At 37.4% G+C, this 14,357-nt stretch overlaps 1 protein-coding gene across 1 annotated transcript in view; it reads left to right on the top strand.

The window, feature by feature from the left end:
• The window catches only part of EML4 (echinoderm microtubule associated protein like 4), a 162,578-nt gene that overhangs the window by 85,289 nt on the left and 62,932 nt on the right, over positions 1–14,357 (top strand). The window contains exons 3-4 of the mRNA XM_009330204.1: positions 2,551–2,733; positions 14,099–14,228. Coding sequence (XP_009328479.1) covers positions 2,551–2,733; positions 14,099–14,228 — 313 coding nt within the window. The remainder of the gene's footprint in view (positions 1–2,550; positions 2,734–14,098; positions 14,229–14,357) is intronic.

Genomic DNA, 14,357 nt, shown 5'->3' with positions numbered 1-14,357 from the left:
GGAAAAAAGATGCCCATGTCACGCAGCCAGCGTTCTGGTAGAGTACTTGCCTCTGTGCTCATTGGAGAGATCAACCAACAGCGGAGCCTTTCCTGGTTTGGTAATTACTATTATTTGGACTCCACGCAGGGGACACAGTAATGTCTGGCTTCTGAAATGATTTGACATAGCTACTTACTCCTTTTACAAATGTTTTATAGTAATCTGTATATTTATATGGCCTGGGAATTTATCCAGAATTTATCCATTATAAGACCTTTTAATAGTTCATTAATGGAAGGCTTTGGCAGACAAAAAAGGAAAAAATTAAGCTTTCCTTCCCCCACCCCCCCCTTTTTTTTTTAAGGAAATGTCAAACTTCTCTCTTCTGTGTTTAGACTGCCATTCCAATGTAAGATGAGATATAAAGATCATAATATTTTGAAAATAATTGTCACTGTTTTCTGCAATGTTCATTTTGACTGGTCCACTGCATATATTTAAAGGCTAGTGTTGTAAGGATAGCAGAAGTAGGAATTATATGGTACTTCTTTTGGTCCACCTACTTCCCTAAAGTAAAAACTTTTCTTCATGAATGAATTTATGTAAATTTACCTTAGTTCCTTTTGATATGCTGCGTAGGTACGTGTGCTTGTAGGAACTTTTACTAGCTTCTTAAAACAGGTGGGAGGTTATGTTTTGAAAATGGGGGGTTTAATAAAAGAATCTTACACAGCCCTTCCCAACTCGGGGTAGCTGTCCCTGGTCTGGATTTGTAAAGTACTATTGAGAGAGCATTGGATATGCTGGGCTGTAGAGTTGTTAAAATAACTTTTCTGCATATAGGAGGTACAGTTATGGCTGATAACATTAAAGGCATTTTGTTCAGAGTTGTTCTGATCTGTTGTCTCCGGATCTGTCTGATTACCTGCCTTATTAATTCCCCTGCAGTTCTTTTTATTTATTAGCCTGAACGAATACAGTATTAACCATGAAGTGATACATTTCTGCTTTTGGTTTAACCAAATAGTGAATTAAATCAATGTGCAAAACTGTCTTTTTGTAGGAGTTGTTTTATCCATGTAATTTTAACTGTTCTTTTCAGTTTAATAATAATTGTGAATACATTTCACTACTAATATTAGTTTGTTTTACTAATTCCTTGTAGGAATTTTGTTAGTGTTGTGAAAGTATTATTATGATTCTTTATTTCAGTTGGTTTAATTCTTGCTCCTTGAGTAGTATCATGTTTTAACTGAATGGAAGTTGGCATTAAACTCCTTAATTTCTTTCATATTTAATTCATTGGAGGGGTTTGGCCCAGTGTTTCTTTTGCTTACGTTTATTTTAAAAGTGCTCTTATGCAAGTATTTCAAAGACTAAGGCTTTTTTAGTGAAAAATAGAGTTTTAGGATCATGGCTTATATTAACTTTTTTTTCCCTTGGTATGTCTTCATAAGATTGGTGAACTGAAATTTAGATTGTATATAATTGCAGTAATAATATCCAGCTATTTACCCTTACGTGTAAATTTGCTGTTTGTATGTATTTCATGGAATATGGACTCATTCTGTCTGTTTGTATAATACAGGTAAATTTTGTAAACCTGTATTAGAAGTTCCTTCCTGAGTTTTTAGTAAATCAGAATGGATAAGGAATTCGGTACCTTGTGATTGAGCAACATATTCTTTTATGGGTCTTTTTTAGTGGTTTGCCTGTGATTTGTTGGAACAGCCAAATACAAAAATCTGTTATGTGTTATTTTGGCTTGGCAGGAATAATGCAAAGAACTGTCAAAGGCAAGGAGTATGCAGAAGCTGTAATTTCCTTTTTACCACTGAAGAATAGATTTGGCTGGATTATGCCTTCAATGCTAATCTATCTCTGTGTGGCCATACAGATTTTTGGAACCTTTTTGTAGCCTATTTATTTTCTGTTCACTTCAGGCCAAATGTTATAATGTCGTATATTTTTTTGGCAGATGCAGGGTGGTGATGTGAAAAAAGTTAGAGAGAAGGAATTGGAGTTAAGAACTCTGATCTAGATGATTTAAATTGAGATTGCCACTTGATGCAATTAGGTCATGGCTAGCAATACTTGTATGTTCAACTGCGGATTATTTTTTTTTTTTTAAACTTTAAATCTTGCTTTAAAATTAAGGATCACATTTAAAATTCTTCAACAGTTCCAAAAAATATATTGTGAAATTTGTCTACAATTTTATACCTTTTTAGTTAATTCAGTTGGCTATTTGAATAAGCTTAATTTCAGTCTTCCTTCTACTGGTAAGCGTGTTTTTCTTTCTACACTATTTTAACAGAAAACACATTTCCTCTTCCTCCTTAAGCCTTCTGTCTTAGCTAATGATTAGTAACGTTTCTGTCTTGAAGCATTAATTTCATACGTTTAACATAATATCCATTCCTTCTTTGCCTGAACATGTTTGAACGTCTTCAGTATTTCAAAATGATGGGACGGACGTACTCATGCTGTATATGCTTCTTTCTGTGGCTTTTAGTTTAGAACAAAACAGTTAGATGCCTCTTTCTACTCTGTTTTCCCACTGTACAGATGACAGCATCTCAGCTGCGAGCACGTCTGATGTCCAGGACCGTCTTTCAGCGCTGGAGCTGAGAGTACAGCAACAAGAAGATGAAATCACTGTCCTAAAAGCAGCGTTGGCTGATGTGCTAAGGCGTCTTGCTATCTCTGAAGACCATGTAGCTTCTGTGAGAAAATCAGCACCAAGTAAAGGTAGGTCCATACTTGGTAAATTCTTTCTGGAGTCAGAATGTTGTAATTTAGAATGTTCTCCACTGATCATTTCTTTTTTCCCTTTTTTCCCTGTCTTATTTGGAAAGGCAGGTATATTTTGAGCTGGAGGGGTTAGTCTTTTAAGAGTGGCATTATAGTATATGGCTAATAGATATCTGAAATATGCTTATTAATTTTTCTGTTTGCTAACATTTCTATGTACTTAGCACCCCTGAAAATTTACCTTACTTCTTGTTAAAAGATTCCTCTTTTAATTGAAATGGTGAAATGCTTTACAGCCGCGGTCTTTAACCTGCCACTGGGGGTTCTGGGGCTTATGAGCAGCTCTGAGCCTCAGGTTTGAATTCACCTCGAAGTTACTCAGCTGAAGGGGTGTATTAGAGGCTACATTTCCTCCTGCTCCTAAATTAAAAAACAAAACAACAAAAAAACCCCCAAACACATTGCCACCAAATAAGGAGGTTTTCTGAATATAGTTAATTCTTGTTCATCTACAGAGATAACTCGTCACCAGTAGGTTTCTTGTAAGAAGTGGCCATGTAGCCACTCAACAATATCTCTTTTGCCTAGTGGCTAGTAACTTCTACATTGTAACTTTGAAATATATAGGATTGTTTAAAAATAAAGAAACTAGGTGCTGTTTGCGCTATTTTTTACATACTTTTTTTTCCCCATGAACATTTTCTTTTCTATTCTGGAGAACTATTTGAATCAAGTTATTTGAATTTACTCCAACTTAAAATCGTGTATTCAGAGAGAACTACAGCTACGTATGTTTGTGGTACATATTAAGCCTCTGATTAAATAAAACTTTAAGTCGTATTTCAGATAATTCACAGTTCTAATTCACCATAAAGGCATGTATCCCCATCAAACCATGCAGCGCAGAGTTTTCTGGGCTCAGTCCCTGTACTTCAGCCTTGAAGTACACCCATTACACCAACGCCAGTAGAACACTGCACTGACACATTGTAGCCTATGTTTGTTTGGGTGGCTGCATTATACAGGCTGAAAAGGCAAAAGCTGAAAATGCTTGAAAGTTTGAATTATTTTAGATGTGGCAGAGAGATCAAATTCCTTAATTAAGTGTTTTTGCAATCTCTCTGTCAGATGAAAGGAAGTGATGATGCTTAATTGGCTTGGGCTCTGAATCCTGCCATTCCCTCTTGCTTGTTAAGTGGTAGACTGTTGTCATCCCTGCTTATAAATGCAGCTTTTATCTACCCGATATGCATCTCTGGTCTCATCAAGATTGAGACTTCCTTCTCTAACTCTGTGTCAATGGAGCTCTAGCAAGTATTTCAACTAAATCACTCTTTGCTCTCTGCCGTCCATTATGACAAAACGAAAATGTCCAAGTGGAAAACTGTGGGCAAAATGTGTGCGACATAGGACCTTTTTCTTCCCATTTAAATGCAGATGAGCTGGGATATGCACAAACATGGCTAAAGACCTTTGGCTTGGAGCCGTCTAATACCCAGCAAACTGTGCGCAGGCAGGGCGAACTTGCTGTGTTTTGCAAAATGCCTTGGGGCCGTCTCCTTACTGCGACTCTGGGGGTCCTGGGGCTACATTGAGTTCTCCAGGTGAACTTGTTCAGTGAAAAATAAATTAATTATTTTGGGGGGGGCAGGATGGAATATCTAAATATCTTCAGCTTTGTGCTATTACATCTCTACCAACTGATGACAACAGCATGTAACTGTGAAGAAAGAGATGGGGGCGGGGCAGAGGTGTACACATATGAGCTAATACATTGAACTCAAATGAGTTATGACTAATTGGCACTGTATTTGATTTGTGGTGGATGTGTCCCCATTGTGTTCAGTTACCTAATACCACCAGACAACACATTAACTTCAGTGTTTATCATGAAATCAGCTGCATATAGATGGTATAAAGACGTCACAAAAGAAAATGTTCACATACAGTCACTGGAATTTTGTACAAGTCTAAAATTAGACTTGAAGAATGAGCTTGAGATTAATATTGATTTAAACTTAAACATCAATAGTTTAATAAATATTTCAAAACAAGTTCGTACCTAGCTTTTTGCAATACCTTTTGTTCTACTTTTAATTTCTGTATTTTAAGTTCATTCAATAGATAAAGAACTCTTGAAATGTTTTAACAAAGAGAAATGTATTCTTTTTGCGCATGAGTAGGATTGTCAGAAGATCTGAACTGTCATACAAAAATAATACTCAAGGAAGTAATTGTTAATTTTTCTTTGAAGTATTTTACGGGTATATAACAGGCTTTTACTAGTCAAGTCATAGTTGCTGCAAAGATAATTGTATTCCTCCAAAACTCTTTTTGGTGTGCGTGATCCTGTCAAGAATCTGGTTTCTGCATTACAACAATTGCAGTTTCGTGGTAAATAGTATAGGTAGGTTTTCTTTAAAAAAAATGTTGAGCTTTCGATTCACAGAAGTACTTGTCTCTACAGCAGCCCTTGAATACATGCTGACATAAATAATGAACAAAGAGAATAGATGTGTATGTATTTCTGAATACATTGAGAGAGATGTGTTTAATTTGAAGTATGGCAACACAGTGAGATAAATACTTTTAAAATAAACTGAACTTAAAAGAATCATAGTACCGGAAAAAGCCAACTTGAATCTTTCCATCAAACGAGTTTTAATCTGAGTAAGAGACAATGTCTAACCTAGTTTGAAGGAATCTTTCCTACTTGGTGCTGAAATGAGTTTTCTAAAACCTCTCCATTTTTTTTCTTGTTGCCACCTCAGCAGTGTCTTTGAAGAGAGGTTTTTCATAGCCTAAAAATAAGTTGTGTGAACAGACTGTGAATCGTGCTGAAAGGGACAAATCCTGATCACTTTGTCACTGATTTTTCTCATTCTGAAGTTGATGGCCCAACTTGGTGCAAAAAGAGATCTTTCCATCCTTTGTGTTAGTTTGTCTGCATTGCACATCTGGTGAGCTAATTCTATTCTTATTTTTCTTATCCCTTTATTTTAGATTGACAGATTGAATCGACCAGAGCTGAAGCTAAAATTTTTTGCATTATCCTTGCAGTCTTTGTTTTTCTTTTTCCCTACTTACATTTCTGTTGCATGCTTATTTTGAACTTAGTCCAGCCTTCAGTGAGAAAATTCATGGGCATGGGTAGATTTTTATTTCTAACGCATAGGCTATCAGTCAGGAGGTTGCTACCTATGATTTTGTCTGTCTATTCCTGCCTCAGAAGCAAGCTGCTCTTCATACAGGGATAGGTGATTTACGAACTGTGTGAGATAAGCTAAAGGGTGAGATTTTTTTTTTAGCCACCTTAATGCCTCCTAATAAAGCATGAAATGGAGATACTGTATGAGGGAAATACCTCTAGTAGGGATTGCAACAGCATTAGCACTTGTCTGTTATTGCACAGTGAAAAGCAGACGGGGAGTCTTCGCATGTGGCTTGTTTTCCTCTTTAGTATTTCTCAATGCAAAGTCATTCATTCTAAATAGAGAAAATGTTTTCAAAATAAAAGGGCTATGATAGTACTTCTCCATCTCTGCACACAGCTAAGAATAACTACACAAAGGAGAAATTACCAGGTCAAAAAATAGTGTTGAGGATTAGAAGTGTGAAAGGGCTTGACTAGGGAGTAGGTCCCCAGCAGCTACAGGGTTTGGGGGGATTGTAGTGTATGGGTGTGTTTGTGGGTTTTTTCCTCCTTTTTTTCTGTCTGTCTTTCTCTCTCTCTCTCTTTTTTAATAGATGGTTTGGTAAGAAGAATTTCTTTGGTGAGAAGTTCTTTGCTTTTGGCAGCTCTGCGCTCTTGTTGCCACATGTCTCTGCTGTTGATGCATGATTGATGCTGTTAACATTCACAAAAAGTTCTAAAAACAAAGATTACCTGGACACTGAAGAAAAGGAAAGCATAAAGCAGTCTGGTACTTGCAGCTGCCAGCAAGATAGATTGGCTCACAGCTGGTGCCTGGTAAACCTATTAAAATCCTCCAGGGTGTCAAAATCTGTGTAACAGGAGAATTCATCCCTCAGGCTCTGGGTGTGGAGACAAGTTTGTGGCACACAGTGGCACCAGTAAAATATCTCAGACTAATCATATCACTGGGGTATGAGCTCTTGCCTGAAAAAGTGGCCATCTACCAGAAAATACATCTGTCGTCTGCCCGTAGAGGAAAAAAAGAGTTCATGTCCTTTTTCTGGACTCGGAAGTAATGAGGAGGCTTGTCACAGGTTAAACTTTTGGAGGAACATTTCCTGTTGCTTGGACAAGAATCGATATCAAGTAACTCATATGGGAATTCAACTCACAAAGTGAAATTGAAGCAGTGGATGGCAGTTTGCAGAGAGGGTCTCGCATGACAATGCAGGCTGGCAGACTGAGGGGTATTTATTTTACTTAAAGCAGTGATCTTGGGGACCTGCAAAGGCAGCTATGTACTGGAAATGCAGTTTGTTTTGGGTTTTTTTGGCCCCCTTGTGCAGTGGATTTTTATAATAGGTACCTGAAGACTTTTCCTTGCTTTCCTGCTCCCTTCTCTCATGTGAAATAGCATGTCTCTTCAATAGGAAAAATCCTACATAGTGTCTTGCATCAAATTCCATCTCATTGCACTAATGTAAGCAAAGCACTTCAGATGTAATTTTTACCTTATCTCAACAATGGTTTCATTTCAATAACGTTAAGTCATTTTGTTTTATACTAACAAAAATTGACTTCAGGTGTTCAGCAAGCTTCATTAATGAAAGCATAAGATAGACTTGCATTTGTGGTTTTAGTCTTAACACATTCTAATGTGCAGAATTGTTCTAATAACTGGGTACGTGTTTATGTTGTCTAATCAGTAAATGTTAAAGGAACAGAAAATAGAAGCGTAGATAGGAAAATGCTTATGGTAGAGGTAGGATATAGGCTCTTATCCACGATGTTAAAACTAACCTGGCAAGCTTGTACGTGTGTCATTTTACTCATGGGAGTAGTCCAATTGAAGTCTGCAGGCTGTATGCTCACATAACAAATAATGATACTCTTGAGGTCTTAATGGATTTTCCAGGAATTGGTTTTAGTGCCATCTGTTCTTTCTGCATTAAAATTATTTTTTTCTGCGTTTCTTTCCCAATTTTTTCTATCTTCTCCTCTGTGTTCTTTAATATTTTCCTTTTCTTCCATTATACTTACTTGATGTTCCTCATATATTTTCCTTTATTCAAAGAATTTGGATCGAGGGGGCATTAATGAATGAAGGGTGACTAACCAGTTAAACCAAGTTTAAGGAAAGAGAACTTTAAGAAGAAGAAAGTTCAATTTTTTTTAACTTCTGTAACCTAATAATCTTGTTCATTGGAGAAGATATTCAGAGCATTGTAGAGGAGTGGTTTTCAGTTGTGGTGATAAGTGTGCTTATTCTTTTTCCATATGCTTCCTACAGTTTTGGATATGTTTTGTGCATTTGTATACTTTTTTTAGAACAGTGTGGGCAAATTCTCCTGAGCAGTATTTTGCTGTTCTCCACGATGCTTCTCAAACTAAGAATTGCAATGTTGGAAGAGTTAAATGGTGCCACTAACTTTTTGAAATAAAACCTGCTTGTTTGTAACACTTGTGTAGCTTTTTCATCGCTGTTTGCCAGAGTATATCAATTTGTTTCAGATTACCATAGTTAAAATTTTATTTTCTCTGCTTGGATATAGCTCATTTGGAAATTGGTTAAGGAAGTAGATGGTGTCTCTGGGAAAGTATAGCAAAATAATAAGATGGTAGGGAGGGAGGAGGAAAAGGGCTGTGTGGTTTAAATAAGTAATTGGCTGTTCCATGCCAAAGAAGTCTTTGGTTTACCCTACCCTGGGTAGTAGGTTTTAAAATGCCTGCGCAAAGAGCCGAGTGTCAGAGCAGGGGCATGGCTCCCCTAGACTCTTATGAGCATAACACCTGAAAAACTAGTTTTATGTCTCTGGGAGGATCAGTTATAGTTAGAAATGTATGCGTTGACAGGTTAAGTCACTAGCTATAAAAATTTTGTAGGAAATATCTAAATAAATATTTAATTATTCTTAACATTGTAGTTAATTTATCTACCTATTGCGAGAGATTCACTTGCATCTCAAGATGTTTATGCATTAGCTATACATTCCCGAACTGTTGCATATTAACATGCCTCTATTCAGATAGTTTTTTTCCTTTTAACAGGAAATGACAAATAATGTATGTTTAATAGCCAGTTGTCAGTTGAGATTTGTGAAATTTGGCTTCAATAAAAAAAGTATAAAAAGCATCTGTTGGGTTTTTTTTTTTTGGCTAGATACAATTGTTGTAAGAATAATAAAGTTTGTCAAAACTTAATTTTGTCTTAAAATTGGATTATTAAACAAGATGAAGTATAACCCATAGGTAGTGAACTGAATTATTTTTTCCTGATTAATATTGGTCATTATTTGAGAACTAATATCTCGCCTTGACTGGTAACGTTTGTTCATGTGACAGAAGAAGAGAACATTTTTTCTACTTACGAAGTCTCAATCAGAATTTGACTCTTACTACGTAAGTGAAGTAGTTGAATAAAACAAACTGCTGAAGCAAATTTTCCCCTACCTTTCAGAATACAGTACTCTTTTTGAAAAGAGTTTTAGTGTTCCTAAGCTATTTCTTTGCCAGCATCTTCCATGAGCTGAGGGACTTCACATCCTTTGAAACGGCTTTGGTACAATTTATTATAACATCTTGAAGTAAGTTTAGGATTTGTCATAATTTCTGGTTCATTTTTGATGTCTTTATTTTAGGACGGAAGTGCAGATAAAATCTTATCTTCTGCTACACTTAGAACTATTTTGGTGTGGCTCACCTGTCTGTGTTCTCTGGTGACTAATAGTGTGGTTGAACACACACTGTATGCTGCTTTAGTAAGAGTACTAAATTGGGTTTCTGTCCTTCAAGCCATCAGTTTTATTCACTCAAAACCCCAAGGCATGTAATATATTTGAAATACAGAAATCTTTGTCAAGTTTAGCTGAGAATGAAGTATTCTAAGGTTGTTGGAGGACATGGATATTGTATGCCTTATTGTAAAAAAAAAAAAAAAAAAAAAAGGCAAATCAGTATGAGTAAATCCTTTTTTTCGTAACACGTAATTTGTTGAGCTTTTTGTTTTAAATCCACTTGAACGAAGTGTCCTGAGAAGTTATTTTAATGTAGCTGTAGCTACTTACTTTAAATTGAAATTACCTGAAGAAGAAAAACAAGGGTTTGGTTTTTCTTTGGAAGAAAGGCAATTTACCTGTCAGGATATGAGCAAATACAAAGAGTAAGCAAATTGTTGTTCCAGTTAACACAAGTAATAACATAATAAACTATATTTTAACATAAAAAACTAACTTCTGGGTTTGGGAAAAAGAAGTGAATTACTAACTGAACCTCAGGTCTAGTACCTTATATGTATGTTTGGAAAGAAAAGCTATCATGTTATCACAGGACACACATTTTTAAAACTTACGACTGCCTCTTAAAGCTTGGCTTCAGTTTTTCCCCAGTTAGCTAATCAAGGCTGATAGAGTTGGAAATAGATTCTTGGTTTATTGTGGTCTGTTTTTTCTAATCCTACTTATCTTTCATTCACACACTTGTATACTTGACAGTTGTTAATGAAATGCTTCTTTTGAACTCAACAGATACTATTCTATGAAAATTATCAGAACAGAGATGAATCCATTATCCATAAAAGACATTTTTTACCACTTTGATCTCTGACAATTTGGCTTTAATCCTGGTCACCATACACTGGCTTTCATTTTATGTTCAGTTTATGTCTGGCTTTTGTTCCAAACTAACAGATAAAGCTGAGTGCTATTCAGTCTGAAAAATTTCAGACTGTTTATGCTAGCAGGTGACGTGTGACATGATATTGGCAGAGATGTGCAATCCGAGCGCTGGGAGAACTCGATTGTTCTAGTCTATTGATCTGGAATTCGTGTTCTCCTGTGCCGCTTTGTTATTTCCCAGGTCTCTGAAGCAAAGTTGCTTAACTGCTAAAGGGCTATCTCTGCAGTGAAGGTTACAGCGTTGTTAATTTTTGACAGCTTTTGACTGTAGAGATGCCCTGGTTAAAAGTCATGAAGAGAGCTGCATGGTTTGGGACCGGTGTGTCAGCTTCCCTGGGCTTCTGACCTGGCTGGGAAGAGCCTGGTTGTGTGTCTCTGACCCCGTGGGCAGCCAGGCTTCACTGCTCCACTGCCTGGGATGTGCACAGGGCTTAAACTTGCCCTTCCTTCTCATGGCTTAAAATTTAAATGCATTTTCTTTACATATAATTGCAGATTAGTTGAATTTTTAATTTTTTTCCCCTTTAAAAATAGGTATTCTAAAGGTCACTTTTGAATATCTAATTAAAATGGAATACACAGAGAGCCTGGAAGGGGGCTTGTTTCTTAGGGGTATTGGGTTTGGGGTTTTTGTTTTTTTTGTTTGTTTTATTTGGGGGGGGTGTTTCATTGTTTTTGTTGTTTTTTACATTTTATTGCACATTGAGTGTGGCACACTCAACTGTGACTGACTAAGATTCTGGAGTGTAAGAAAGCCTGATATATTTTTGACACTGGAAAAAATCTGTCAATGCAGTTTTTCCTAGCTCTTGATGTTTTGGTCTGTGTCCAAATGTTTCGGTCACTTTTTCAAGAAATGAATGATTCAAGAGATCTGGGATATGTGTAATTGTTAGTAATTTTACAAAAATTGTTTATACTTTTGATTAAAAAGTCTTAATCTCAAACTTAATTCTGCATGCCACTTGTTGAAATTAGGAAGTACTCTGCAGATCTACCATCAACGTCCACTTTACTGAAAAACAAATAACCCAAAAACTGCCATATGGATACATTATTATTATTATTATTATTATTATTATTATTATTGCAGTCATCATTGTGTGGAGCAGAGCACATCCCTGTCATGAGTATACACTGATGTACAGTTTTATTTGTCATCAGTTTTGTCCTTGCACGTAAGCAGGAACTAACGCTTTTCATACTTAGTAGGGGGAATTCTAGATACTATCAGTGAACAAAATAGCAATGTGCTCCTTGCCTGAGAAAACGGAGCAGTTTTTTTCCCCCCATCTTATTAAGTTCCTGTACCCTGTCTGTAGTACTGCTGTTCTTCACACTTTCCGCTGAATGCTTTCCCCACTGTACTGAGAATTACCGCTATTATGTCTCCTGATTCACGTTTTTGGAAAGCCACACTAGTGCTGGTTGGAGAGGCGTTGATCTATTACGATGAGCAGATGGAGATGTTAAGGTCATATGCAGTTCAAGAGCGAATCATAGGCCTTGATACTATGCATTTTCACAAAGAAGATGATTTACTTCGTCACTGAAAATAAAAGAAGTTAATTTATAGGCTTCTAATACTAAAAGTGCTTTTTAAGCTCACGCGCTTTTGTTCTTGCATCTAAGTTACACAGGGGGGTAAAAATCTCTTGAGCTTTAGAGGTTTTGTATAGTATATTAACTTTTAAAATAAAATCTGTATTCCAAATGCGTATGTTGCAAATAAAACGGTCTCTAAGAAGTACCGGTTGGAAGGAATCATACTAAGTTGATTTATGCAGAATTTAGGAAGAACAACAATGATCTTTACGGTGTTTCTATATTTAAGTGTGTCTTTACTTTCTTCAGATTTCCTTTATTCTCATTTCTGCCTGGGATATTCTGCATGCTCCTTTTGGCTTTCCTGATCTGAATTTCAGATGTGGTCACATGCTGCTTGGTGCATTTGAAACAGTATATGGTTAGCGCAGATCAGCCCATTTCTGCCTTCATCCAAACAGTTCTGAAATCTAGTATTCCCTTGACGGGTATCTCTCGTATGTAAAGTGCTTGTTTAAAATCAGAATTAATTTGCCTCTCAGCCTGCCTGATAGAGCTGCGATGTGACAAACGGGCCAAATGCTGGTATTGTTCAAATGATGCATCTGTGTGAGTTTGCCCTCAGTGCTCAGAGCAGTCGATTCTCCCCGACTGCTTTTTTACTCCTCATTTTTATCTTCAGTGTATGGCCTCATGCCTTATCTATCTCACACTATTCCAAGCCTGCCATGAACACAGATCTGTTATTTTCCTGTCAGTCATGTCCTTCGTGCTTGTTGCTGAAGTCAGAGCGGCTGGACATCACGACCCCATGAGATGCAGTAACAACTTGCTGTTTGTGAAATGGGGATGTGGCACGGAGATGGGATGAAAAGTGACCGCTGGTTTTTGGATGCTTAACGTGAGATTAGCCCAGGGATTTTTTCAGGGCATGTAATGCTTCAGAGGGGGAAAGCACAAGTTTAGCACTCGGGGGGAGGAGGGGGCAAAACTCTTTTCTGAATAAGACCTTAGAAATAAGATAGGCACGCAAAAAAGGAGAGACATGCAGTTAGTGGGAAAGGGTGAAATGTCAGGTTCAAGTAAAATGCCTTGTATTTCACTGACGGTCTGTGGCAGACAGAGCTCTGGGAGCCGATTGCCAGGCTAGCGTTCAGCTCTTTAAATAGAAGAGCCTTCGCTCCCCCCCGTCTTCCTTGCAGTCCCCTCCCACATTCACTGCATAGTTTCAAACTTCTGCAATGAGTGAAGTGGGCATCTGACAGACAACAGCCTTCTTCACATATACAGTCTTGATTCATCCCTGGAGGGAGTCTGTGATGTTCACTGGATTTGGCAGATGTTCTACGGAGTAAACTATATCAGAAACTTAATAACTATACCATAGCGCATATACTCAAAGGTCGATACCTTTTTAAGATGGAAGGGGCAGCTGAAAACAAGCTGAAAAACTTGATTTTTGAATCCTTAGAATCCCAGCCCTTAAATAACTTAATAATTCTTTCAGTATAGAGAGGGCTTCTGTCTTCAACTTCTTCGAACTTTGGGAAAAAAACAAACAAATTGAAAGCAACAAAGCTCACGTGGTATTATCTGAGTTGTGATGGTTTTGAACAACAGAGTTGAAATAATCAGATCTGCTGTCCCACAGCTGTTGGAGCTACCAGCTTCCCAAGGCTAGCTGTAATCTATAATTCTCCCTGTGAATCACAGCCGGAAAGAGATGTGGCATGTCGCTGAATTTGCTGGCAGCATGGCAGTAGAGAAACTGACCCTTATCAGAGCATATTCTTGCCTTAGTGTCCCAGGTCTCCCGTCTCCAGCTGCCTGGGTTAAGGCTTTCATGAATTTATGTCACTGGATATAGGCTAGATGGTTGTCCTGGATGCTGCAGCTGCTGCTGTGTGATACCAGGTTCACATCTGAGAGCTTTTGGTTTTTCAGAATGGATCTTTGGATACAGCTGTAAAACCTTGTGTTCTTCAATATTCCTTTTTTTTTTCTCTAGGTCAGCCAAGTCTCCGAGAAGCTATCTCGATGTCCTGTATAACTAACGGGAGTACAGGAAGCAGGAAAACAAGCCACAGTTCCTCTGTTTCAGTTGCCAGAAAAGAAACTCTTTCATCTGCTGCAAAAAGGTACCAACTTGTTATTAAAATTGAAATTATTTTTTTTGGGGGGGACGGGGACACACCACAAAAACCACAAACAAAAAACCATCCCCCACTCCCCGAGCGAGAGTTTGATTTTTGCCTATGCATGACCTT

Source organism: Pygoscelis adeliae, unplaced genomic scaffold (genome assembly GCF_000699105.1).
Source record: "Pygoscelis adeliae isolate BGI_AS28 unplaced genomic scaffold, ASM69910v1 Scaffold308, whole genome shotgun sequence".
Taxonomy (NCBI): domain Eukaryota; kingdom Metazoa; phylum Chordata; class Aves; order Sphenisciformes; family Spheniscidae; genus Pygoscelis; species Pygoscelis adeliae.
Note: the sequence above shows the minus strand (reverse complement) of the source record. Positions and strands in the feature narration are given on the sequence as shown.